Raw genomic sequence first — 27,958 nt, forward strand, 5'->3', positions numbered from 1 at the left:
GACCTATACTATACTATTTGCAAGCCCTTGGTGGGGGGAGGGGGTGTCTAAGAGTGCTGTAATAGTGTGTGAGCTAAAAAAAATGTGTGTGTGTTCACACCAAGGTTTTCTAACTGGGCTAATAATCAATTTAACAGAGACAGAGTAACAGGAGAAAATCAAATTTTAGTACACGTGCATTGAGAATTCACATAAACATGAAATTTCCAAAGACACTAAGGCTTCATTGGACATATGTGACATTTTGGACAAAGGATAAAAGGAGGGGGGATGGGGTCTTAGGTTCGTTCCAGAAGTAAATATCCAAGTAGCTAGGAAGAATGGACTGCACATGGCAGGAAAAGTCTTACAAAGTAGCTCAGAAACACTGAGACAACACCGGGTTTCTAGCTAGTAGGACCCTGCCTCAAGCCCTATATTTATTATCCTCAATTCAAATAGGCTAAGGGAGCATCCTAAAAGCCCTTCCTGGATTAAGCCTTTCTCTCTGAATCTCGTAAGCAGGAAGGGGGAGAAGTAAAGGTTCTTTTTGAGTCTTTTGTTTCTTAAGAAACAGCTTAAAAATTAGTATCTCCAAAGTCAAAAGTTTCAGTCCCCTTTAGTAGCTAACCATATAGCTTGACACAAACAAGCAGGAGTACCCTGGCCCTGAGAACAGCACGTTAACAGAGAGCAGGGGGAAGCCTTAGCTTTCAGGTAAGCGTCTCCCGGAACACTTCTCCCCAGGCTGGGACTGGAGGCGGACGGCGACCGCCATCTCTGTGTGGGGCGACTCCTCGCGCACGTGGTGCAGCTCCCACGCCATATTTGTGCGGGGCTGTGCTTCCGCCGGTGGTGCGGCAGTGGGGGTGCCGCACTGCCTCCGCTGGCCATGGAGCGGTGGGCGCGCTCCCAGCTTGTGCTGTGGCTGCTGTTGCTACTCCTGTCCCCAGGGCGGGGACGCCAGAAGGAGTCAGGTGGGCTCCGGGCGGGGCGGAGCGGGATCCAGAGGCGCTCTCCCGCCCCCCCCCCCCCTCGCTCCCCGGTGCTGTCCGCACCCGGTTGAATCTGTGGCCGCTCTAATACAGTGCTGGGCAGAGGGCACCAAGGCGGCGTGGGGGGTGGGGCGGGGCGGAGGACGCCTTGGAGCGGAGAGTGAGTGTCCGGGTGTCTGGCGCCGATTCCGCCCAGGACCCTGGAGAGTAACCCATCCTCCACAATTCGGAGTAATAGTGGGGAGGGGAGGGAAATAGCGGGCATCGTCCGCACTTGGCAAGGCTGCACCTCCCTAAAACACACGGGGTGGGGGGGGGAGGGGATAAACACAGTGTGTGTGTGTGTGTGTGTGTGTGTGTGTGTGTGCGCGCGCGCGCGCGCGTTCTTAGGCTATTGCCAGAAGAGGTGAAGGGAGGGTTAATATCTCTGGCTTTTACTTGATCCTTTTTATAAGAATCAGTTTGATTAATAAAAGGTGGAAATCAGTGTTACCTTGTGAGTTGTCAGGCATTAACTTGGGGAAATTTCCAACTTTTTGGATACCTGACAGCCCCCATAGAGGAGCAGACTTGACATGCGTGCTGGCGAGTTACAGAATGAATCCTTCCTGGCCTTTGATTTCCACCAGCGGGATGGGAAAGGAGTATCTGAAACATGTGGCCTTCAGTTGGTTCTGCTGTCTGCTGCTAGTAAATAAGAAAGCTCAGGGGTATTTTCTTAACCTTCATTTACTTCACTTTTTGAAGGTTCAAAATGGGAAGTATTTATTGACCAAATTAACAGGTCTTTGGAGGATTATGAACCATGTTCGAGTCAAAACTGCAGCTGCTACCATGGGTAAGTTCTTTGATTTGTCTTTGAGAATTTAGTTATTGTCACAAGGAAGTCCTCTAAGTTCTCAAGAGACCTTGGTTGTAGTGATCAGAGAGCCAAGCATATTTCAAAGCTGGCAGGGTTCCTGAAGTGGTTTCCTATTTCTAGGGCAGCAATTTTCAATTGGTGTGCAGTAAGAATTTTTTTTTAAGATTTTATTTATTTATTTTATGTATTTTTTTTAGAGAGAAAGAACGGGTGAAGGTGCAGGAAGCATCAATTCATAGTAATTGTTTCTCATACGTTCCTTGACTGGTCAAGGCCAGGGTTTTGAACCAGTGAACGCAGCATTCCAGGTTGATGCTTTATCCACTGTGCCACCACACGTCAGGCAAGAATTTTTAAAACATGCAATAACTGACTATTTAGTCAGGAACACTGACTTTTTATCCTTTAGATTGACAAACTTGAAAACTTCAACACTCAGCACAACAATTTGAATGAATCAAAATTGTGCCTATATTTGTGTGAGATCGACAAAAAAATATATATTTTTGTGTGCCGCAAAATTTTAGTAATTAGTTTAGGTGTGCCATGAGATGAAAAACATTAAAAATCACTATTCTGGGGAATACAAATGCCCTGGAGTAGGAGAGGCCCAGGTGATCTCAGCCTTGTGGGAGTCTGCATGTATACGGTACTTGTCTGTTTTCTGCGCTGGACTGAAAGCTTTTCGAGGTGAGGTCTGAGTCTTATTCACTGTTGTATCCCTGGTGCTGGCTCTCAATAAGTACTCAATAATGTTGAAGGAATGAATATATTTATAAATGAATCTAATTATAACCTTCCTGTTGGCTGTTTTTAAAGTATGCAAAGTAGGGCTGGAATGTGGAAGGAAGATTACTTCAAAAACAATAATCAGGTTCTAATGCCAGATATTCCACTGGTTATCCCACTGGGTCTCAGATTCCACATCAGCTAAATATCAGGGTCCTTTAGCTCCTATTATGTTGTTCCACGGCTCCTCAAAAAATTCACCTGCTGCCTGAACTGTGGAGGCACAGTGGATAAAGTATAGACCTGGAAGAGTGAGGTTGCCAGTTTGAAATCCCGGGTTTGCCTGGTCAAGATACATATGGGAGTTGATGCTTCTTGCTCCTCTCCCCTCTCTAAAATGAATAAATATAAAATCTAAAAAAAACCACACCACTTATTTAAAAGAATTTGCCTGCTGCTTACAATACTTATTAAAACTTACTGTGTACTGAACTTTACAAAAGGGCAAAAGGGATACAAAATAGTGTAATTTTTGGCTATTGCTATTAGGCTGCTAGAGCAGGGGTCGGGAACCTATGGCTCGCGAGCCAGATGTGGCTCTTTTGATGGCTACATCTGGCTCACAGACAAATCTTTAATTAAAAAAAAATAATACCATTGAAAATATAAAACATTCTCATGTATTACAATCCATCCATTTCCTACCACTCATGTTCATGGTTGCGAGTGGCTGGAGCCAATCACAGCTGTCCTCCGGGACAACACTAAATTTTTATTGGATAATGTGTAATGTACACGGGTTTTTGAATGGCTCTCACAGAATTACATTTTAAAATATGTGGCGTACATGGCTCTCTCAGCCAAAAAGGTTCCCGACCCCTGTGCCAGACTATGGAATAGGTAGGGGGCAGACGGACCAAAACAAGGGAGTCAGATAGTGTCAGACTGCAAGACATAAACCATACCTTCTGTGGGATTCCGAGGAGGGAGGTCAGTGGGACTGCAGTGACTGGGAGGACACGGATGTGGTATGAGCAGCGAAGGAGGAATATGCATCAGGCAAGGGAAGGGCAACCCAGGTGGAGGGAGGAAGAAGAGAAATTGACTTGCTTTTTCCTTTTGGTGGCTTTAGTGTTGATGCTGGTTTAGATTCCTTACGGAGCTTCTAGGGGAAAGAGTATTCATTCCTGCGCTCTATTCTTCCCCTCCGCTTGCCGTGTTCTTTCATGTTAAACCTGAACTTAAGGAGGTAGGAAGTGGCACCACTCTACTGGCCTGCCTTCCTTGATGATTCCCTTTCTTGCCTAGTGTCGTAGAAGAGGATCTGACTCCTTTCCGGGCAGGCATCTCAAAGGAGATGATGGCGGAGGTGGTCCAGCGGAAGCTAGGGACTCACTATCAGATCATTAAAAACAGATTATACCGAGAAAATGACTGCATGTTTCCCTCAAGGTAAGAGATATGCAGTAAATATATATCTTTTGACCTCATTACATGTGTACTTACTTGATTCTGTTCTCATGGAGAAGCCAATTAAAGGAACCCACAGGCGAATCCATCCTCACATTTCAGAAGACTGTAAAATAGTGACATGCTCTTCTCACCTGGAAATTTTCCTTGCCAACTCCTCTCCTCCTTCCTCCTCATGAAGAGAGAGGAGACATGAAGAGAGAGGAGACACACTCCTCTCTCTTCATGTCTCCTGGTTGGGCATGTCACTGGTTGTACTGGCCTGAGACTCTGCCCCTTCTCATCTTCCCCTGGGTGTAGTAGCTGCAGGACATAGGCTGACGAGACCTAGTGGGAGAGAGCTGGGCTGAAGGTGGAGGAAAAGCATCAATTGTCAAGGTCCAAGTATTGTCCTAGAGACCAAGTATTTGAAGTGACGTGGTGGAAAGTCAATAGGGATAACTGGAGCTGCATATTACACAAGTTACACCAGCCAGGATTTCAGGTGTGAGAGTTAAGGTAACCAGTCAGGGGGCTGAGGGCTGGGGGTGAGCAGGCAGGGTCATGACTGAGCCCGGAAGTTGGGGTTGGGCAGCATTACATGCAACAAATGATAAACCTTTTAGAAGTCTTGTATTTAAAAAAAACCAAACCTCAAATCTTTATACAATTAAAAGGTACAGAACCCAAGAGAGCATGACATTTCCTCCTAAACAATCTCTATGCTGTCATTAAAAGTAAAATAAATGAACAGTATTACAAAAAGCATATATCCATTTGGACATAAGGATTTACATTATTGTTTTTAATAACAACTTTATTACCATTAATGCATTTTCATTGTCAAAATATGTAAAAACAACACCAAAAAGGGTAATAAAGATCACTTAATACCTCAGTGTGATTACACTGAGGTAATCACAGTTATCTTTTGGTTCTCAAGTGCAAAGGGAAAATAAGGTGGTCGTGGGGAAAATCGTTGGGATATTTTAAACAGACATTTGTTTCATTTCTTGGGACAATAATAGAGACTCCAAGTAAAAATAATCAGCATAGAAGAATTTTTAATTTCCACAATGAGAGAGGAAATATGAATACAAGTATGTACATTATTGGACTTTGAAAGTTTACCCGGCCTGACCTGTGGTGGCGCAGTGGATAAAGCGTCGACCTGGAAATGCTGAGGTCGCTGGTTCGAAACCCTGGGCTTGCCTGGTCAAGGCTCATATGGGAGTTGATGTTTCCAGCTCCTCCCCCCTTCTCTCTCTCTGTCTCTCTCTCCTCTCTCTCCCTCTCTGTCTCTCTCCTCTCTTAAAATGAATAAATAAAAAAGAAAATAAAGAAAAATTAAAAAAAAAAAGAAAGTTTACCCAATGTTTAACAATTAGCTGGACAATTTCCAGATGAAATTAAATACTGTCAAAGTTTCCAAAAGACACATAACTCTTATTCCAGATTTCAGAGCATTTAGGACAGGATCAGGAGCTCTTAGAAATGTTCTTAAGACACATTATTCATTGACAATAAAATAGTTTGTATGGCTAATGTATTGAGAGTTCCCTATCACAACAACACATGCAACTAAGGAAAACGGAGTGAGATGGAACATAAATAGAGTGAAAATATTCAGGCCAGTGTTCTTAATGAAATGGACACAGTTGTGTGATATTTCAGATTTCTACTAGCCATAGATAATATCTTTCTAGGTCTAGGTACTTTTAATTCATCCAGTCTCAGAAAACTGTATGACATTTTAAAAATTCAGTTCTGAACAAAATAAAATAAAAGCTCAGCATTTCAAAGATGAACTGAGAGATTTTGTGGAGGAACTGGAACACTACATATATAATTAAGACTGGAGACACGTTACCATTTCAGAGATGGAGAATAATGGCATTTGAAAAATAATAACTTTAGTGAGATATGTTTGACATAAACTGCACACATTTAAAGTGTACAGTTTGGGCCCTGGCCAGTTGGCTCAGTGGTAGAGCGTCGGCCTGGCGTGTGGGGGACCCGGGTTCGATTCCTGGCCAGGGCAAATAGGAGAAGCGCCCATTTGCTTCTCCACCCCCCCCTCTCTGTCTCTCTCTTCCCCTCCCGCAGCCAAGGCTCCATTGGAGCAAAGATGGCCCAGGCACTGGGGATGGCTCCTTGGCCTCTGCCCCAGGCGCTAGAGTGGCTCTGGTCGCGGCAGAGCAACGCCCCAGAGGGGCAGAGCATCGCCCCCGGTGGGCAGAGCATCGCCCCTGGTGGGCTTGCCGGGTGGATCCCGGTTGGGCGCATGCGGGAGTCTGTCTGACTGTCTCTCCCCGTTTCCAGCTTCAGAAAAATACAAAATAAATAAATAAATAAATAAATAAATAAAAATAAAGTGTACAGTTTGATGTTTTGATGAAAATCTGCACCAGAAGAATGAATGTATCTGTCCCTTCCCAGAGTGTCCTTGTGCCTCTTTGCAGTTCCTCTCCCCCGCCCCCGGCCAGGCCTCCCCGACCCAACCTCAGGCATCTACTGGCGTTCTTTCTCTCATAGACGTATTTTCTAGAGTTTTATATGAATGGACTCATTTACTATGTGAATAAACCCCACCATTTTAAAAGCCAAATGTGAAAGAAAACGTTTTAGCTGTTACATGTAAATGTGCTGGCAATAATATATTTTTTTAAACTTTTAAAGTAGTTTTTTATTTTATTTAGTATCAAAGGAATATTACATGCACATGGTAAAATATTTGGGTAATTTAGAAAGACATAATGAACAGGAAGTTTTTCTACCAACTTAGACCCTCAGACTGCTAGTCCCTGAGTCTTCTTCTCAAGGGACAGCCACAATGACAAGTTTCTTATATAACCTGCCAGAAATAGTCTGTGTATAGACAGTTATCTAGACTCATCAACAAATTAGAACATGCTCTTTTATTCTGCAATTTACTTTTCTATCTTACAGTAGTTTTGAAATTGTTTAGTAAGAATACACAGAGAACACTTCATTCTTTCATGATTACATACTAATCCATGGTATGGATTTCTTTAGTCCTGTGTCATTTAACATTTAAATTATTCCTTATCACGTCCTTTCATTTTTTTTTAAGTGAGAGACAGAGAGAGAGAGGAAGGGGGAGATATGAGAGGGTATCAACTCGTAGTTGCGGCACTCTTAGTTTATTGATTGTTTCTCATATGTGCCTTGATTGAGGGGCTCCAGCCAAGCCAGTGACGTTGGACTTAAGCCAGCAACCTTGGGCTCAAGCCAGCCACCACGGGATCATGTCTACGATCACATGCTTAAGCCAGCGACCCTGCACTCAACCCAGATGAGCCCACGCCCAAGCCAGCAACCTCGGGGTTTTGAACCTGGGTCCTTAGCATCCCAAGTTGATGCTCGAACCACTGCACTACTGTCTGGTCAGGTTTCCCTTTGATTTTTGACTAATGCAAACAATGTTGCAGTGAACATCCTTGTATATAATACCTTTGAGCACTCACATAAATATATCTGCAGGTTAATTTTTAGAAGTAGAATTGACCTGACCTGTGGTGGTGCAGTGGATAAAGCGTCGACCTGGAAATGCTGAGGTCGCTGGTTCGAACCCTGGGCTTGCCTGGTCAAGGCACATATGGGAGTTGATGCTTCCAGCTCCAACCCCCCTTCTCTCTCTGTCTCTCTCCTCTCTCTCTCTGTCTCTCCCTGTCCTCTATAAAAAAATGAATAAATAAAAAAAATTAATCAATAAATGTGTTTTTAAAATCATCATAAATAGAAGCCACCTGTCCTGCAAAGAGGCTGTGCCTGTTTACCCTCCAGCCGTGCTTGCACCGTATGCTGAGAACAGACCTTGCACTCTCGCTAACACTGCATTATTTGACGCTTTTTCAGTTTGGGGAAAACTAACATCTAGCTTCACTATATTTTCTTTCTTTTTTTTGCTATGGTGACACTTAATTTTCTTATTGTTTAATCGGAATATATATAACATAAAACATTGTATAAATTTAAGGTGTACAACATGTTGATTTGATACATTTTTATATTGTAATATGACTGCTATTGTAGGATAACTAGCACCTCTATCACATTACATAATTATCCTTTCTTTTTAGTAGATATAATTAAGCTCTGGTCTCTTAGCAAGTTTGATAATTATAATGCAATCTTGTTGCCTATGGACACTGCATACCAGGTCCTGGAATATCTTCATTGTAGGGGCTTAGCTCCTGTTTATATCAATTAGCCTATAGTAAAATTGTTTTCTCTATACTTAAAGTTATAGGACCTGTCAATTTTAAGTGAGGACTTACTCTACTGAGCATTAGAGCTCTAGGGCTTATTCACTACTCCTTGTAAGTTTGTTCCCTTAAAACAGCATCTATCCTGTTCCTCTCCTCCTGGTAACCACCATTCTATTCTCTATTTTTACAAGTTTGGCTTTTGGACATTTCTTTTTATTCTTGTGTGTGTGTGTGTGTGTGTGTGTGAGAGAGAGAGAGAGAGAGAGAGAGAGAGACAGAGACAGAGAGAGAGACAGAGAGAGACAGAGACAGAGAAAGGGACAGACAGACAGGAAGAAAGAGAGATGAGAAGCATCATTTCTTCACTGCGGCACCTTAGTTTCATTGATTGCTTTCTCATATATTCCTTGGCAGAGGGGCTTCAGCAGACCGAGTGACCCCTTGCTCAAGCCAGGACTTTGGGCTCAAGCTGATGAGCCTTACTCAAACCAGATGAGCCCGCGCTCAAGCCGGCGACCTTGGGGTTTTGAACCTGGGTCCTCTGCATCCCAGTCCAACGCTCTATCCACGGCACCACTGCCTGGTCAGGCCAAAATAATCTTTTGATGGGAAAAACTTTTACTTGGAATAAATATGGTAAAATATAGAATAGTAAATTCTGAAAGATCCAAGTTCTTCTTGAGTTATAAGGCATTTCTTTATAATTAACACAGTTAAGTATCTTTTCTTATGTTTATGGACTATTGATTTTTTTGCAGTTATTTCCCTATATATAAAACAGTTTTTAAAATTTTTAATTTTCACATGCTACCAGAAAATTTTTGTCAGGCCTTGGAATGCTGCTCCCAGTATACTGCTAGTCAGAACCTCAAAGAATGGGGCAGAAAAGCCAAGTGGTCAGTCTGGCCTCTGTTTTTCTATAAACCCTCTGAGGGAATCTAGTCAGAAGTTTACATTATAGCCTGACCTGTGGCAGTGCAGGGGATAAAGCATCGACCTGGAATGCTGAGGTTGCTGGTTCAAAACCCTGGGCTTGCCTGGTCAAGGCACATATGACAAACAATCAATGTATGAGTTGGTACTTCTCAGTTCTGCCACCTCTCTCCTCTCTGTAAAATCAATAAATAAAATCTAATAAAAAAGAATGCTATGTTGTAATTTTTGTGATTGTATATATAATATTCTTTTTTTAATTGAATTTATTGAAGCAACATTGAACATTCTTTTTCTGGCTTGCAAGATAGAATATGATAGTGTTCTTTATTTCAGATTGAAGGTAATGAAAGGTTTCCTATCTTTCCTCGTAATCTGTGAGATTTAATTATGGCAGAAAAAAATAGTGCCATGTGAGAAGCAAACCTAAGGGATATCATTAAAAAATTAGCCATTACCCCTGACCAGGCGGTGGCGCAGTGGATAGAGTGTCAGACTGGGATGCAGAGGACTCAGGTTTGAGAACCCGAGGTCACCAGCTTGAGTGCAGGCTCATCTGGTTTGAGCAAAAAGCTCACCAGCTTGGACCCAAGGTCACTAGCTCGAGCAAGGGGTTACTTGGTCACTAGCTTGAGCAAGGGGTTACTCGGTCTGCTGAAGGCCCGCGGTCAAGGCACATATGAGAAAGCAATCAATGAACAACTAAGGTGTTGCAACGAAAAACTGATGATTGATGCTTCTCATCTCTCTCTGTTCCTGTCTGTCTGTCCCTATCTATCCCTCTCTCTGACTCGGTCTCTGTAAAAAACAATTAAAATTTTTTTTTTTAGCCATTTCAGTTCCAATGACAATTTATGTCTTCCTAAAGTATTCCATATTAGGGAAATAAAGAAAAAACTAAGAATGAACAGAGAAGTGGTGGTAGGAGTAGCAACAATACTCCCTTCAAACTTACGATGAGTCAGTTGGAAAATTTCATCAAGTATTGGAAACTGGAGTAGCTTAGCTGGGAAAGGTAGCTTACACAACACAAGAGTGGAATAGTCCTTTTAAGAGCCCTGCTTTCAGGAGACGTGGCAGTAGGCTGATGACCTGAACCCTGGCTTGCCTCACTTTAAAGGTGTGCATGGGACACTGCCTTGTCCCAGAGTAGGCACAGCTCTGGTGAATCTGCGGTATTTCTGTTTGATAGGTGTAATGGTGTGGAGCACTTTATTTTGGAAGTTATTGGGCGCCTTCCTGACATGGAGATGGTGATCAATGTACGAGATTATCCTCAGGTTCCTAAATGGATGGAGCCTGCCATTCCCGTCTTCTCCTTCAGTAAGGTGAGTACAGGAAGAGCGTACGAGGGGATGCAGGGTGGTCCTCAAGTATCAGCAGGAGATGATTGTCCTATGACAGAGTCTAATGGGCAATGATAAGGATGAGGCCTGAGGTCTAGGAATGAGGCTGTGTCTCTGTTAGTTTCATAGTAGTTGAGTAGTAAGACTGAGGAGGGTTGAGGACCCGTAAGTAGTATAAGATAGCTTAAGTGTCTATAGGGCTAGGGATAGAGGGTAAGGAAGAGACCTGAGGAACCTATAGGTGGGGTTCAGAGATCCTTGAGAGAAAGTAGCCCAAGAAAGCTCATAGGCTTAGAATTAGAGAACACATTCAAAAGTATTTGTTGAGCTCCTACAATATATAAATCAGCCACAGTACTGGGTACCATCTGGCCTATCTGTCACTATATCCCAGGGGCCAAGCATGGCTAACAGTAAAACCAAAGTTGTTAGATGACTCCACACAGTTTGTGCCCAAGAAGCACACTGAGGGGATGATCTTGAGATATCCAAGAGGGATTTGTGAGGGGTTGATCTTTGGGTGTAGCTACGGAGGAATAGGAGGACGTACTAGGACGCATCCGTGGGCTTGGAGAACTTAGGGCAGTTAATATCTTGCCAGTGCTCAGCTTTTTATAAATGGTGTACAGTATTGGCAGGGATGGCTCTTGGTTCCCTAGAGGCTAAGTTAGAACATATTTGGGGGCAGGGTGGGGGAGGCTAGAGAAAGTGGGTAGGAGACTGAGGGAAGAGCGGGTTTAGGAAAAGGAACTTTGAGAAAAGGAACTCTGAGACTATAGACTTAGAGAAAAGGAACATCATCTCTGATTTGGTTTTTGCAAAGCAGAGGGACCTTTTATTTCCACTTTTTCTTTATCACAGTTTACTTTCTCCCTAGACTTGTTTATTTGCTGTATTGCAAGTGGGCTGAGGCCACATTTGTGTTGCATTTCCCATGATTTAGCCTCAGTTCTCAAAAGTGCTTGGTCCCGTTGTTTGTCATGAAACCCTTCCAGAAGAACAAATAGAAGCTCCCATGTAAGTCAGTTAGGACTTTATTTGTATTTATCTGTTGTTTCTGTGGATAATGAAGTACGACCATCAGTATACTAACTTTTCACCTTTATTTTCCTCCACTTCTTAATCAGTGACTCTTAGTTCCCAAAGGAGGGATTTTAGCCTGTCAACTTTATAGTAATTGTGCAGCTTCTCCTGAGCAGCTATGTCTGAACAGCTTGGTGAATCACACACAATTTTTAAGTGTTTGAGAGAAGACAGACGCATATTGCTTGTGTAATTCCATCATGAGAAATAGGAAAGTTAGAAGCTTATCAGTGGCCAGAATTTTAACAGAAGTAGCTACAAAAAGAGAACCAATGGTTTCAATATTTAAAAAAAAAAAAATGTGGGCCCTGGCCAGTTGGCTCAGCGGTAGAGCGTCGGCCTAGCGTGCGGAGGACCCGGGTTCGATTCCCGGCCAGGGCACACAGGAAAAGCGCCCATTTGCTTCTCTACCCCTCCGCTGCGCTTTCCTCTCTGTCTCTCTCTTCCCCTCCCGCAGCCGGGGCTCCATTGGAGCAAAGATGGTCTGGGCGCTGGGGATGGCTCTGTGGCCTCTGCCTCAGGCGCTAGAGTGGCTCTGGTCGCAACATGGCGGCGCCCAGGATGGGCAGAGCATCGCCCCCTGGTGGGCAGAGCGTCACCCATGGTGGGCGTGCCGGGTGGATCCCGGTCGGGCGCATGCGGGAGTCTGTCTGACTGTCTCTCCCTGTTTCCAGCTTCAAAAAAAGAAAGAAAAAAAAAAATGTGGGATGACACTCCTTAACCCATTTTGCCCATCAGCACTTCTAACCCTGATAGATGAAAACCAAGGATTTATTGACCAACCAATATGAACCATAGTATTAGGTAGTGCTAACACTTAGTGAAAACTTATTATGTGTCAGATGCTATTCTCAGCTTTTTATATGTAAAACTCATTCATATTCAAAACAAACATATTTCATATAGTGTTATTGATATTATTATTTCTTCCATAATAAAGATAAGACTAGGCATAGAAAGATTAATTAACTTGTCTAGAACTGAAAAGAGGTGGTGTTAGCATTCAGATTCAGATTATCTGTCTAGCCTGACCAGGTGGTGGCACAGTGGATAGAACGTCATACTGGGACACAGAAGACCCAGTTCGAAACCTCGAGGTCTCCGGCTTGAGCACAGGCTCATCTGATTTGAGCACAACTCATCAGCTTGAACCCAAGGTTGCTGGGGTCACTTGGTCTGCTGTAGCCCTCCTGGTCAAGGCACATATGAGAAAGCAATCAATGATCAACTAAGGTGCTACAACAAAGAATTGATGCTTCTCATATCTCTCTTCCTGTCTGTCTGTCCCAATCTGCCCCTCTCTCTGTCTCTGTCACACACACAAAAAATAAAAAGATTATCTGTCTCAGGAATCCACACTGTTAATGATTGCACTGTATTTCCTAATTCTTGCTCTCAAAAGACCCGTCTAGGAAATAACCAAGAACCGGTAAGACGGTATATACTCCAAGTGTAATAGCAATTAAAAGATAAGAGAGCTACGTGATCATTCATAATTGTGTATATTATACTGCTCACAAAAATTAGGGGATATTTCAAAATGAATATAAATAATAAAATATCCCCTAATTTTTGTGAACAGTGTATTTCCTTAAACTAAAAACCCTAACAGTGTATGTCCTCTAGAAAGACAGAACTTTAGGGAATTGGAAAAGTTGACTTTTAATGTGGTTTCAAATTCTGGGATTCAGTGGGGCCAGGAATTTTAACCCGTGGTCATTTTTGCTTTTTAGTGCCTAGAGTCTAGACTTTGCAGACTAGGGACGGTGTATCTTTGGCAATGTGACATTAGGGCTTGCAAGGCTTTGTCCAGATCCTGTGGTATGAATGCAGTTGGCTTTACCTTTGTTCTGAGACTGATTTAGAACGACCTTTCTGTTCTTTTAAAGACATCAGAGTACCATGATATCATGTATCCTGCTTGGACATTTTGGGAAGGGGGACCTGCTGTTTGGCCAATTTATCCTACAGGTCTTGGACGATGGGATCTCTTCAGAGAAGATCTGGTAAGGTAGGTCCTTTAAAGAGATTTTATTTGGCCCTCTTTATGGGTCTTTTTTTGGGGGGGGTCTTTTTGAAATAAGCTGTAGTGTATAAACAATTACTTTAACTAACTTTTAAATTAAAAATAAGACACAAAAAACTGATTACAGCAGAAACAATTTTGTATGTGCATATATCCTTAGAAAAAGGACAGAGGAACTTACTTTAAACTATCGGCAGAACCTCTGTGGGAGGAACTATGGGTGTCTTTTTATTTAAAAATTTCTATACTTTTAAGATTACGTAAATAAGTCAATTACTTTTATAGTTAGAAGAAAGGAAAAAAAGAATGGCCATGTTGCAAAGGAGGATAGAGCATTTCTTGGCGGAACGTAAATGTGATTTATAATTTAGAGCTAGGTCCTTTAGGTCAGTGGTCCCCAACCCCCAGGCCGCGAACCGGTACCAGTCCGTGGGCCATTTGGTACCGGTCCGCAGAGAAAGAATAAATAACTTACATTATTTCCGTTTTATTTATATTTAAGTCTGAACAATGTTTTATTTCTTAAAAAATGATCAGATTCCCTCAGTTACATCCGTCTAAGACTCACTCCTGACGCTTGTCTGGGTCACGTGATACATTTATCCGTCCCACCCTAAAGGCCGGTCCGTGAAAATATTTTTTGACATTAAACCGGTCCATGGCCCCCAAAAAGTTGGGGACCACTGCTTTAGGGGGTGGGCATAGGTGTCCCGTAGGTATCAAAGACAGGCTTGCTCCAGGTCCTCTCTGACACATGCTTGAGACGGGCCTTGACATTTCAGCCCCACCCCATCCTGCCATTGTTCAATCCTGGTCCTTAAGCCACAGATATTTCTTACCTAGCTACATTTTGTATTAGTGATTCAAACAACATTGGTACTTAGTTAGCAAACTTTTTGAAACACAGTCTGTATAGGTATAATTTAGGTATAGGGGAAGCAATAATTAAATTCAATTTTATTTCCACAAATATCCATCACCTGTACTGAGTATGGCTGGAGAATCAAAGGGAATGAAGTGAATGTCCCTTCCCTGTAGAAACTTGTGGGGCTGCAGTCCTCAGTGGCATTAAAAAATAAAATGAGTCTATTATCCATAGGTGTACTTTGAAACTTATTTTTTTAAGATAATTTATCTCATACTTCATAGACCTGGAACTGGAAATTGTGCTTGTCCAACTCTTTATTTTAAGGATGAGGGAATGAAGACGCAGACGGGTTAAGTGACTTGATCAAGATCAGGAACCAATCTAGGCTTGAAGATCAGGTTTCTGAGTGCATTATTCTCTCCATTGTACCAGTTAATGCTACGTAGCCGTGTTCTCCAGCCATTGAGGCCATCATCTCTTATTTATCTTTTCATTTTGAACGTAATTTTGAGAGAGGGGAAAATAAAAAAGTCCTAAACCTTTTGTTCTCCAAGTTATTCATGGCCTTAGTTTTCTGTTCCTTTTATTTTTAAGGTACTTGCAAATACCCTTTTCACACTCTTTTTGTAGATCTTTTCCTACCTGCTATATGTGTACATTCTTTTTAATATCTTTAAAAAGAAATTATGCACTTTCTAATATCTAATATCTTTTTCTAATTATAAAACCTATAGGGCCTGGCTGGCTGGCTCAGTGGATAGAACATCAGCCCGGCGTATGGACATTCTGGGTTTGATTCCCAGTCAGGGCACACAGGAGAAGTGACCATATATTTCTCTTCCCCTCCCTCTTCCCCTCTTGCAGTCAGTGATTCGATTGCTTTGAGCATCGGCCCCAGGCACTGAGCGTAGCTTGGTTGATTCGAGCATTGGCCTCAGACAGGGGATTGTTGAGTGGATTCTGACCGAGGTGCATGTGGGAGTCTATCTCACTATCTCCTCTCCTCTCACTTAAAAAAAAGAAAAAGAAAAAAGAAACTTATACATGCTCATAAAAATGTATAAATATGTCTAACCTGGGCAATTTCCCCTACTTGTCAGTGTGTTTTAGAAATCTTCCATGTCAGTACATATGAAGCTACCTCATTATTTTCAACAGTTGCATAGTTTCTGTTGCATGGATGATAATTACTTCATTATGTTTTGATGAACATTTAGACCACATATATAATAAGTGCATAATTTGTTTTTATGGATTATATGTTGCATACCATGTGACCCTTTGCCCTTTAATACTTTAGGTTATGTATTTCTTAAAAACAAGGGTGTTTTTCTCTCTCTCCCCTCTCCCTCTCCCTCTCTCTCTCTTTTAAGGGAGAGAAGAAGGGAGAGAGAAAGAGGAAGGAAGAGAGAGTGAGAAGTATCAACATGTAGTTGTTTCACTTTAGTTGTTCACTGAGTGCTTACCCTACATGTCCGGGGACAGACCTGGGGCTCAAGCCAAGACACTGACCCCTTGCTCAAGCCAAACAGATAGAATATGTTTTAAAATCTACTCTTATATGATTTTTTTCTTTTGATGCCTTCCTCTTATATTCTTCAATTGAATGTATTTATCATTATAGAATTGCCATTTTACTTTTTAGAACCTTTCATTCAGAATCTCTAGCTCTGTGATTTTATTTCTTACCTTGAAACTTAAATAGTCTGCTTATTTTTTCAACTGCATTGGTCTGCCTTCTTTTCTTTCTTTCTTTCTTTCTTTCTTTCTTTCTTTCTTTCTTCCTTTCTTTCTTTTTTTATTTTTTTAATTAACTGAGAGGGAGGGAGGCAGAAAGACAGACTCCTGCATGCGCCAGGACCAGGATCCACCCGGCAGGCCCACTAGGGGGTGCTGCTCTGCCCATCAGAGGCCGCTGTTCTGTTGCTCAGAACAGGGCCATTCAGCGCCTGAGGCGAGGCCATGGCACCATCCTCAGCGCCCAGGGTCAAATTGCTGGAACCATTTGGGCCATGGCTATGGGAGGGGAAGAGAAAGAGAGTGAGAGAAGGAAAGGGGAGGAAGGGAGAGAGAGAGAGAGAGGAGGAGGGAGAGGTGGAGAAGCAGATGGTCGCTGCTTCTATGTGCCCTGACTAGGAATTGAACCCACGACTTCCACATGCCGGGCTGACACTCTACAGCTGAGCCAACCAGCCAGGGCCTGCCTTTCTTATATTTTTATAATTTGGGGGGAGTTGGTCCCCACTGACTTACCATATTTTTCACTCTGTAGAAGAATGCATTGTTTCTTTAGATTTAAAGATTTAACTGTACTGTCAGGGGTCAGGGGAGAGGGTAATCAAAGAGGACTGTGGCGGCACTAGAGATACAGCAGGAACAGTGGAACGATGTTTTCAACTGAGAGAAATAAGTAATGTGACACTATGTATCTGAGAAGTAGCTTCATCCAAAATTTTATACCCTACGTCCCATTACAGTAATATACACACCCAATCCCGTCATTAACTCCAGTTGAACCCCCCTCTCCTTTTTCAGAGGAAGACCTTGTGAACACTTCTGTGCAGGGTTCCTATGAAGAAAATTAGGACTGCTGTATCTGTGAGCTACTGGCTTCAGCAAGGAAAGCTGGTCGTGGTCATGTTTTCTGAGACCTGAGTTTCAGGGACTTTGTCTTTATGGAGTACTTAGTACAGTTTTGAGAATACCAGCATTCTTTGCAAAATTAGACTAAATCTGATGACACCTCCTACTTATCCAGAATATGAACTCAGGGAATAATTTGTTTTCTTACCCTTAATTCAATCTCTGCTATTTTCTGCAGTTCTCGTTGAGTGTTAATTTTATCAATAGCACCTACTACTTAAAGCAGAGAAGAAATCCTGTGAATTAAACAGCCCTAAACATGTCACTTAGCGTTTGGGGACTTCTCTTTCGATGTTGTTAACATATTAATGGGGCAGGGGTTTCTAGATATTACTAGCTAACACCTCCAGAGTAGTGAAATAATAACACAAGGGAACATAGTGTCATTTAGAGATTTTTTCCTTTTGAATAGCCTGGCTCAGACTTATTTTAAAATGTAAAGCTCTGAACTAATCCTCAGAAATGGTTAAAACACAACCTTACATAGTTAAGAAAAAGACATAGAAACTAATCAAAATCTGTTTTTAGGTCAGCAGCACAGTGGCCATGGCAAAAGAAAAATTCTACAGCCTATTTCCGAGGATCAAGGTGATTACGTTCTCTGACATTTTACAGTTATTCTTACAATTAATGTGTAAAATGTAAGTGATTTTGAGGATGTAGCAAACTCTAGCTTACAAAGAAGGCTAACCAAGAAATAAAAGTAGAACCATAGAATTTTAGAAGAGAGAAGAACTCAAATTATTTGCCTACTCTTTTTGGGGGGAGGGGAGAGAGAGACAGAGACAGAGAGATGAGAAGCATCAACTCCTAGTTGTGGCACTTTTGTAGTTCATTGATTGTTTCTCATACGTGCCTTGACAGAGGTAAAGTGGGACGGGGGTGGGGGTGGCGTGGCTCCAGCCGAGTAAGTGACCCCTTGGTTAAGCCAGCAACCTTGGGCTTCAAGCCAGCAACCTTTAGGCTCGAGCCGGTGACCACGAGGTCATGTCAATGATTCCACGCTCAAGCTGGCAAATCTGTGCTCAGCTGGTGGCTGGTGCTCAAGCCAGTGACCTTGGGGTTTTGAACCTGGGACTTCAGTGTGCCAGGTCAGTGCTCTATCCACTGTGCCACCACCAGTCAGGCCCCTAAATCATTCTTAATTGAACTGAAATTCAAAGAAGTAAAGTTTACCCAATAATTCAACAGATATTTACAGATAACATTGTGTATATAATGTGTGTGATGGGCATTGAGTATATAACATTGAACAGAAAGATGAGTTGTCCTCTTGCCTAAGAGATTACAGTTTCCTGGGAATAGTTTATGATCTTGCCCAGTCACTCTGCTAGTTAATACCATCATTGGATCTCCTGACCACCTTTTTCATCAGACCGTGTGGCTGCCAAACAGTGATAGAGAGCACAGACTGAGACTGGTGAAAATGGAGAGGGAAGCAGGGAAGAAAGAGGAAGAGGGAAAGAGAAAGGCCGGGGAAGGACCCATGCGTGTTGTTCGGCTCCGTATCCCTAGTGTCAAGGCTAGTATCTGCCACATAGATGCACAACGAATATGTGTTGAACAGGTGAATGAACACAGAAGAGACTGTGTTGAGAGAAGGGTTGTGTGGTTTTCTTGGTGAGTCCTTGTCAGAGATCCCACCCTCTGTTTACTTGAGCAGTGGACTGCAGAGTGCAGACGGGCCCAACAGCCACTGCTTACTGTTCCTTACCAACTTCTCTGATGCTTAGATCTTGAGATCACAGATTCTTAACTTGAGATCCATGTGTGGACTTCAAGGCTTTGGGGACTTCCTTGAAATTATGGGGAGATTTGTGCACTTTGCTAGAGAGGGGAGTCCACAGTTTTCATCAGATTCTCAGAGGATCCATGCCCCCCCCACCCCACATGTCAAGATCATCTGCTACTTGTACCCTAACAAGGGTCCAAGGTATCCATATAGTCTTTGGGTTTTTAAACCTTTTAGTGTTCTTTTTAAATTTAAATATCATACTAGACTTTACAGAGCATGCAAAACAAAGGTCAGGTAACTATTTTGGTGAGTGGTGATTATATAGTCACACAGCTATGGATACTATTGATTACAGAGGCTACCTTTGTAAAGGGAAATAATTCCCTGGGATATGGCCATAGTGACAGACCAATATAATCCTAAAGACTAGATGCAAGCAAAGAAGGGCCAAATACTCCCCCCCATGAAGGGCCAAGTGGGGACAGCCCAGGACCACCTAGACGCTGCAGTGTCCAGTATCCTCCTTCTCTCCTATTAAAATACTCAGTGAGTTGTCCACCTGTGTGTATCAATTACTGCTTACCTTCCAGAGATTGGGAATAGTATTATGGTGTAGCACATACAGTTTTATGTTATGTGTTTCTTTTATAGGACAAGTCCAGAACGAGATCCTCTCATTCTTCTATCTCGGAAAAATCCAAAACTTGTTGATGCAGAATACACCAAAAACCAGGCCTGGAAGTCCATGAAAGTAATCACCAGTCATCTGAATAGAAACTAAAGCAGTGAACATTCTCACTCAAAGAACATGCCACCTGTGTAGAATTTCAGATTAGGTTTCCTGGCAGTTATGGGATGAATGTAGAGAAAGTTCCATGAACTAGGACTAGCACACACATGTAAATTATTCTTTTTCAAACTCACATTTTTTTTTCTGGCCCCTATTCTGAGTAATATTTTACATTCCTTTGAAGGTTTAAACCAGAGGTCACAAACTTTTTATTAGAGGGTCAAATGGTAAATATTTTGGGCTTTGTGGATTGTGAGATCTCTGTTGTGGTTCCTCACCTCTGCCGTCACAGTATGAGGGCAGCCACAGACAACATGCAAACGTGAGTGTGGCTGTGTACTAATAAAACTATGGGACTGAAATGTGAATTTGATGTCATTTTCAGATATCAAAGTATTCTTTTTTGGTTTTTCTGTAACCATTTGAAAGATTAAAATATTTTTAGTTTAAAGATTGTATATAAAAATATAAACAGTAAACTGAATTTAGCCTATGGATTGCAGTTTGCCAATCTCTGGTTTAAACCAGTGGATTTCAACTCTGACTATACAATCCAATTAGAGAACTTAAAAAATGGTTCAAACGAATCAGAATTTCTGGGGGTGGAATCCAGGCATCTTAATTCGTTTAAAATTCTCCAAGTATTCTAAGGTGAATCCAGCAATGATTAGCTTTGTTTTGGAGCCCATCTCTGGCCTCTTAATCCATTACTTATTCAGAAAGCTTTAAGATCTAAGTGCACTTATCTGAAATTGCCACATACCGTGTGTGAATGATAATGAGGATTTTAAACTTCTTGTGGGAAAAACTAAGTGTATATTTAAGATGAGTATATTATATGGTAGTTTTAATCAAACAGGAGCAAAAAAAGCTTAAGAGAAACTTTATTTAAAAATACGAATATGAAAAAATGTATCCACTCAGCAGAGCATCTACTGTGGAGGCTGCAAAAGCAAACAGGACTTGTTCCCCTCCTCAAGGAGTTTACCATCTGCTAAGGTGGCTGGAACATGCATAGATGGGGGTCTCAAATACGGATGCCCCGGGGGCCTCAGGAATGGGCAGTAGAGAGCAGTGAAAGGTCTTGTCAGTGCTGTCACCAGGTGTGAGAGCCCAGTCTACATGATCTTCTTTTTCTTACAAGAAAAATCGAAAATCTGGAGTTTTATACGAAATATCCTACTGCCTGTAAATGTTGGTAGTGGTTTGAATATTTACTTCAAATAATTTGCATGGTCAACAAAATATGTTGGTGCCTTGCACCTCTAAGCCAGTCAGCAGTTGTGACCTCAGTGAAATGAGCTGTAGGCCATGACTGCTGAGTGCATATGGCTCCGAGGAATCTGGAACTCTAAAATCAGACAGACCCAGGTTTAAACCACCTAGCTCTGCGACTGAAGGCCATGGGACCCTGAGCAGACCTAGCTGCTGGAAGCCTTGGCTTCCTCGTGGGGTAATACTGAAATGAGATCGTGTCACTGAAATGTTTACCTTGCTTGCTGCACAATGATCTCCAATAAATGCTGCTATTACTAACACTAATAATCCCTTTTCACTTTAAGGATACGTTGGGAAAGCCAGCTGCTAAGGATGTCCATCTTGTGGATCACTGCAAATACAAGTAAGACCTCCCAGACTCCTGACTATTGGTTTCCCTTTTGTTTTTGTAATAGCTTCACTTTGGGTGAAAAAATTTTTTTAAATTTTATTTAGAAAATTAAATTTAACATGGTGACATTGATCAATAAGAGTACATAGGTTTCAGGTGAACATTTTTCTATAGCATTTGAACTGTTGACTGTGTTGTCTACCCATCGCCCAAAGTCAAATCATTTTCCGTCACCTTGTATTTGTCCCTCTTTCACCTTTCCCTGACCCCGTTTCCATCTCCCTTCCCTGCTTTCCCCTCCCCCTGGTGACCACTTCACTCTTATCTATGTCCATGAGTCTCAGTTTTATATCCCACCTGTGTGTGAAATCATACAGTTATTAGTTTTTTCTGATATACTTATTTCTGGGTGAGAATTTTAATACCAGGGTCCAGCTCGGATTTATGAAAGTCATGGTAATTCATTTAGCTCTCGTTTACTGAGAACCTGCTGTGCACAAGCTCTGGCCTAAGTTCTGTGGGAACTGTGTGGACAATGAAATATGGCCCCTGCTTCCGTAGAGCTTGTGTGCTATTCAGAGTGATGGGATCCCCCCCTTTCTATACCCTGCCCAGTCAATGGCTAAAGTTAGATGAAGCATTTATCAGGTTAATAAAACAGTTTACGGTTCAACATGAATAGAGTATATGTAAGTAAAATATTACATTTAAATACCAGAACTAGGAGAATAGGTAAAACCAGGTCAGGAGGTAAAACCAGGTCAGGAAGGGGTATTCAGAGAGATGAATGCTGATTACAGAGTACAGTGGCAACTAGAGGGAGAAGCAACTCTCTGGTTGGAAACAGGGGCCCATCCATGAGACATGTTGAAAAGAAAATGTTCTTTCTCAGGTAGCTTTCTCCCAGTGGGTATTTCTCTGAAGATTGATTAGGTGTGCCTGGTTGTCCTCTGTAGACTTCAGGATAAGAGGGAACAGGGAATGCCTTTGACCAGATGGCAAACCCTATGGGATAAACAAGGCGGGGGTGGCAGGCATGACGAGTTAGAGACATTAGTCCTAGAATAGCTTATAGGAAAGGGTGAGGTATCATTTCCCTCTGAGCCTTGTGTCCTGTCTGCTCAGCACCTAATTCCTGGCCCTAACTAGTTCTGCCTGGAGAAAGTATCCCCCTTTCCCCTCATCCTGACATTTACAAGAATAACCTGTAGCTCCTGGAAAACCAAGGAGTTTATGGAAACTCCAGAGGGACATGCCGATGTGTCCTTGAAAATTAAAAATGAAAGGAGGGGTCATAAAAGGAGAAAAAGGGAGAAGGGATGAAGGAAAAGAAAGTCACATTTGTGGCAGCAAGAATATAGTATCAAGTATAATCTGCTCTTTCTTCCTCAGGTATCTGTTTAATTTTCGAGGTGTAGCTGCAAGTTTCCGCTTCAAGCACCTCTTCCTCTGTGGTTCACTTGTTTTCCATGTTGGTGATGACTGGCTGGAATTCTTCTATCCACAACTGAAGCCGTGGGTTCACTATATACCAGTCAAGACAGATCTCTCCAATGTCCAGTAAGCTACTCTTTTCCAAGCAGAAATTCCAGTGACTCCCATAATCTGTTTCTAAGTCCCTGGCCATTTAAGGCATTTATTCCTGGTGACTTTTTCCATTGAAAGTTTTTCTTTTCTTATTTAGTTCACATAGATATTATTGCATTATATCCAGCTAGGCTACAAGTGGGATTTAATTTGAAAAAGTGCCCTAGTGCTGGTTCAAAATGTAACATTCAGGCAGCAGGCAGTGAAAAAGCTCTAATTCTCAAAGACTAAAGATAGGGCTATTTGACTTTGTTATATTATCTAAGGAACTATCAAATACAGCGTGAGAATTGACCCCAGTGAAGCTGAGGAAGATTTCTTCTCATGATGGAAGAAACTAGAAGGAGGTCCGGAGAGGGGCCAGAAACATAAGGGGCCAGAGCAGGAGACAGGACGGAAGTTTTTTCTTCACTATTGATTTTTGATGTGTATCATTGAACATTTCTCTATTTTCTCAGCTATATCCCAAAACTACAACAATTTGCCTTTTAGCCTATGTGGGAACTTTTTTTAAATTTATTTTTTATTTTTATTTTATTTTTTGTGTGGGAACTTTTTGATGTTGTTATTTTGTTCTTGTGAGGACCCTGATATCTTTCCTCCTCCCTGTTGTTCCCACGGTACTCTAATCCCGTACCTATATATTAACTGTAGAGCTCAATCTATGGTCTGTCTGAGTTAGTACTAATAAGCTTAGTCTGTATTTCAGAGTCTAATAATTCTTTGCATTTCAGGGAGCTGCTGCAATTTGTAAAAGCAAATGATGACATAGCTCAAGAAATTGCAGAAAGGTAAGTTCTGTTTGTTTTTCCTTTTCCACTTTATCATCCCCATTTTGCCCTGCCTAAAGTTATATGAATATCGTTACTGTGGTGATATCTGGATTTGATCCTTATTATACAGAGATAAACAGAATTAAAGCTATCCTGAGGGAAAAACACACATTCACAGATGTCTGAAACCCCATCCTTTATAAAAATGGCCTAAAAGCATTGAGATAACTAAACAAGTACTTTTTTGAAGCATTGGTTGTTTTTAAGAAAAAAATTAAGTTCTATTGCTAAGTGCTTATTTGTGGATGTATGATGGCTAGAGGGTTGGTTCTGAGGATAAACAGAGTCAATTCATATAAAATACTCTGAACAGTGCTTGACACAAGGTAAGCACTCAAGTGTAAGCTACTAGTATTATTAAATGCTGTGCTTTAAATGTTCTTATTAATCTTATTTCTAGGGGAAGCCAGTTTATTATGAACCACTTGAAGATGGATGACATCACCTGTTACTGGGAGAACTTGTTGACTGAATACTCTAAATTCCTGTCATATAATGTAACAAGGAGGAAAAGCTATGATCAGATTATTGCCAAAATTTTGAAAACTGAACTCTAATAGTCATCATTGGACCAACGTCCTCTCTATGGCAGCAGACCTGAAATATCCTGTGCTTGGAAAGCTTACCAGGAGTGTAGTACCTGTATCTTAAATACTATTATCAAGCCAAATATTTGGTTTCCTTGTCATGCTGCACCCAGAGCAACTCTTCAGAAAGATCAAAAATATATATATAAATATAATACAGATAAGCATCTCAATGCTTTGGCTAAATAAGGACCAGAAATCATGAGATGTGAGTTTTGAAGTCGATTCTATCTTCCATTTTCTTAGGATCAATTACAGCTTGTGCCTCAGATCATCCACATATGTGTGTCTATCACTGTGAAACTGACCGTGCCAGGGGATAATATCCTTTGTCCCATTATTTGGAGAAGAAACTCAATCATTCGGGACTAGTACAACTCATCATCACACATCTGCAGTTATTCAAGGCTTGATATTTCTTGCTATATTTTAATGTGGGAAGCCCTACAGGGCTTGTGAAAAATCCTTGGAGATTATTTCCTGAAAGGTTTAAGGAAGCCGTAGCTGTGCCATGCAGTGACATAGGAGTTATCTTTTGTAAGAGCGCAGACTCGCTGTTACTCAGGAGGGTTCTATAACGCCACATAGAAAGAGGCCAGTTGCATGAGTAATTTGCAAGTGGATCTCAAGTTCCCTTTTGTGCCTTCACACCCTTTTTATGATCTCTATTAAAAAAAAGACAAAAACTTAATAAACTTAGGAAGTAGTCCTCACTCTGAAGGAACTGTGCATGCTACAGCAACTCTTCAGTCTGCACGCCCTTATTTCTTCTCCTTCAGTTGGCAGCAGGCCACACTCTCTCTTGCAGGGACCTCTTTTTCCCTTTTTCAAGAACTTATTTGGATAGTAATTTAACCTCTCGAGATGTTCTTGCTAACATAGCTGAAAATGAAGAAAAACTGTTAGATTGAAACTCTTATAGTCTTTAGCGAGAGAGAGGGAGAGTGGGACAGACAGGGACAGACAGACAGGAAGAGAGAGAGAGATAAGCAGCGTCACCTTGTTATTGCAGCACCTTAATTGTTCATTGATTGCTTTCTCATATGTGCCTTGACCGGGGGGTCCCAGCAGGTAGTGACCCCTTGCTCAAGCCAGCAACCTTGGGCTTCAAGCCAGCAACCTTGGGCTCAAGCCAGTGACCCCACGCTCAACCTGGTGAGGCCATGTTCAAGCCAGTGAGTCTGCGCTCAAGCCCACGACCTCATGGTTTCAAACCTGGGTCCTCAGAGTCCTAGGTTGATGCTCTGTCCATCCTTGTCCCCTGAGCCCAATTTTTCTACAGAGAAATTAGTTCTTTCACCTTGACTCCTAAGAACAGATTGTTATTAATTGGTTTCAAAATTAGTAAATGTGAGATTTAGACATATAAAATCAGGATTTTATTCCATTTGTAAGAAATGGACTTTTAAACTCCCACAAAATTTTAAGCCTAAGGACCTTCGTAGAAGAGTTAAATATCATTACATAGAATAAGGCAGACATTTAAAATTGAATTTTTTGAGTTTTAAAAATGAATGGGGATTGTGTCCTTAGGTGCTATAAGTCTAGCGATGAGTAGTCCAGATTTCTGAGTTGTATTATGGTTTTGCCTTGTCAATATGAGGTCCTCATTGATGTGATTATTCTCTGTATATTTTACTTTTCTTCACTAACCTAGGAACACAATTTTCTATCCTTTGTATTAAGAGCGGAAACTACAATTCCCTGGAAGTGAACTCCAGCTCAAGCATCACCTTCTCTCTGAAGCCTTTCTTTTATTAGGCAGATAGGGGCAATCATAATACTTTGCTCATGCCTGCATTATATGACATCACATTGTACTGTAGCTATTTGACTGTTTCTCCTACTGTTTTGTGAGCTTCTAGATGGGTGGGGATCATGTTTTACTCACCTTGATGTCTCCATTATCCTGTACAGTGAGTGCCTCACACAGAGTAGATACTGAAGTACACTGCTCACAAAAAATAGGGGATATTTCAAAATGAATATGAAGTGATTTTAAAAAAAGCACTTGGTTATTTTTTTTATTAAACAAGAACATCAGAAAAGCAAACGCCAAGTCAAAGAAAGTTCGATTATGCAAATGAGATGCAAGCTAAATTATCCTGATTGAGTAGCAAGTGACAATTGGTGGGGGTGAACAGAAGCATGTCAAACTGGACGAGAGTGCCACACATTGACTGTTCAGTAGGGTGTATGGTCACTCAAGACTGCCAAAACACTGACAGCGATGGGGCATGGACAGGATCAGACTGTCCAGTGGTTCTTGTGGGATCCTCTGCCACTCTTGCTCCAGGGCAACATCCAGCTCAAGAAGTGTTGTGAGAGGCACTAGACGGTTTGCCAGACGTCTTCCCAGTGCATCCCAGGCATGGTCAATGGGATTCAGGTCTGGAGAACGTGAAGACCAGTCCATGCGTTCGCTTCCTGCCTCCTGAAGCATGTTGTTGATGAGATGCACACGGTGGGGCCTTACATTATCGTCCAAGAAAAGAAAGTTGTTTCCAAGTGCTCCAGCATAGGACACTACTATAGAGTGCAGGACCTCATCTCGATATCTGACAGCAGTCAGTGATCCATTTCTGATGACATGGAAGTCGGTACAACCACCAATGCTGATGCCAGTCCAAACCATGATTCTGCCACCACCGAAGGAGTCCCTTTCTCGCATGAAATGTGGATTCTGCCTGACTTGTGGTGGCACAGTGGATAAAGCATCGACCTGGAACTGCTGAGGTCGCTGGTTCGAAACCCTGGGCTTGCCTATTCAAGGCACATATGGGAGTTGATGCTTCCAGCTCCTCCCCCCTTCTCTCTCTGTGTGTCTCTCTCTCCTCTCTCTCTCTGTCTCTCTCTCTCCTCTCTAAAAATAAATAAATAAAATAAAAATATTAAAAAAAAAAAAAAAAAGAAATGTGGATTCTCCCGTGTTCCTCATTCATGCCAGATCAGGGCATGATGATTGTCAGGCTGCAGACTGAATTGTGCCTCATCAGAGAAGAGGGCAGTTGACCACTCATCATGGATCCAATGATGACGCTCATCAGCCCACCTTCTATGGTATTCGGCAGATAATGGAATCCATACTATTGGTGCGGGCATGCAGTCCAACACTTTTGTATGGTCTGGGTGCATATCCGTCATATAGTGGCAGTAAGAAACTGTCCCCGCAGGTCTGTTGCATTGCTGTGCCTGTTTCTTCTTGCCAATAACGTCAAGTAGCGGTCATCTCTTGCTGTTGTGGCAGATGGGCGACCCTGCCTTCATCTTCTTCGTACTGTGCCAGTTTCTTGAAAGCGATTTCACAGTCTGCTAATCAGGCTTTGGGATGTACCAAGTGCTGTTGCCACTGTCATCTGTGTTTGACCAGCTTCAAGATATCCTGTAGCTCTCCAGGCTTTGCATCAGGGCAAATCATGTTCAGGGGCATTGCAAGGGCTGGGAAATTGCAGGATGTGCACTTTCAAGATCAGGGAACAAGCAGATACTCCAGAACTTTCAGCCTTGTATATAGTACATTTTCACCAATGAAGTAAAAGTTGGTTTTACATCTCATTTGCATAAGCAAACAACTTTGACTTGTTTGCTTTTCTGATGTTCTTAATAAAAAAATATCAAATGCTTCTTTTTTTATCGTTTCATATTCGTTTTGAAATATCCTCTAATTTTTGT

The 27,958-nt window shown here is 41.9% G+C and overlaps 1 protein-coding gene across 1 annotated transcript; it reads left to right on the forward strand.

The window, feature by feature from the left end:
• The first annotated feature begins 251 nt into the window (after positions 1–251).
• On the forward strand, positions 252–27,232 carry POGLUT1 (protein O-glucosyltransferase 1). Its single transcript, XM_066347074.1, has 11 exons — positions 252–956; positions 1,722–1,812; positions 3,874–4,017; positions 10,372–10,507; positions 13,498–13,619; positions 17,674–17,733; positions 19,532–19,631; positions 21,233–21,291; positions 22,672–22,839; positions 23,601–23,657; positions 24,100–27,232. Exons 1-11 carry the CDS (start codon positions 872–874, stop codon positions 24,254–24,256), a joined length of 1,179 nt encoding a protein of 392 aa, XP_066203171.1. The 5' UTR covers positions 252–871; the 3' UTR covers positions 24,257–27,232.
• Positions 27,233–27,958: the final 726 nt, after the last annotated feature.

The sequence above is a fragment of the Saccopteryx leptura genome, chromosome 8 (assembly GCF_036850995.1).
Source record: "Saccopteryx leptura isolate mSacLep1 chromosome 8, mSacLep1_pri_phased_curated, whole genome shotgun sequence".
Taxonomy (NCBI): Eukaryota; Metazoa; Chordata; class Mammalia; order Chiroptera; family Emballonuridae; genus Saccopteryx; species Saccopteryx leptura.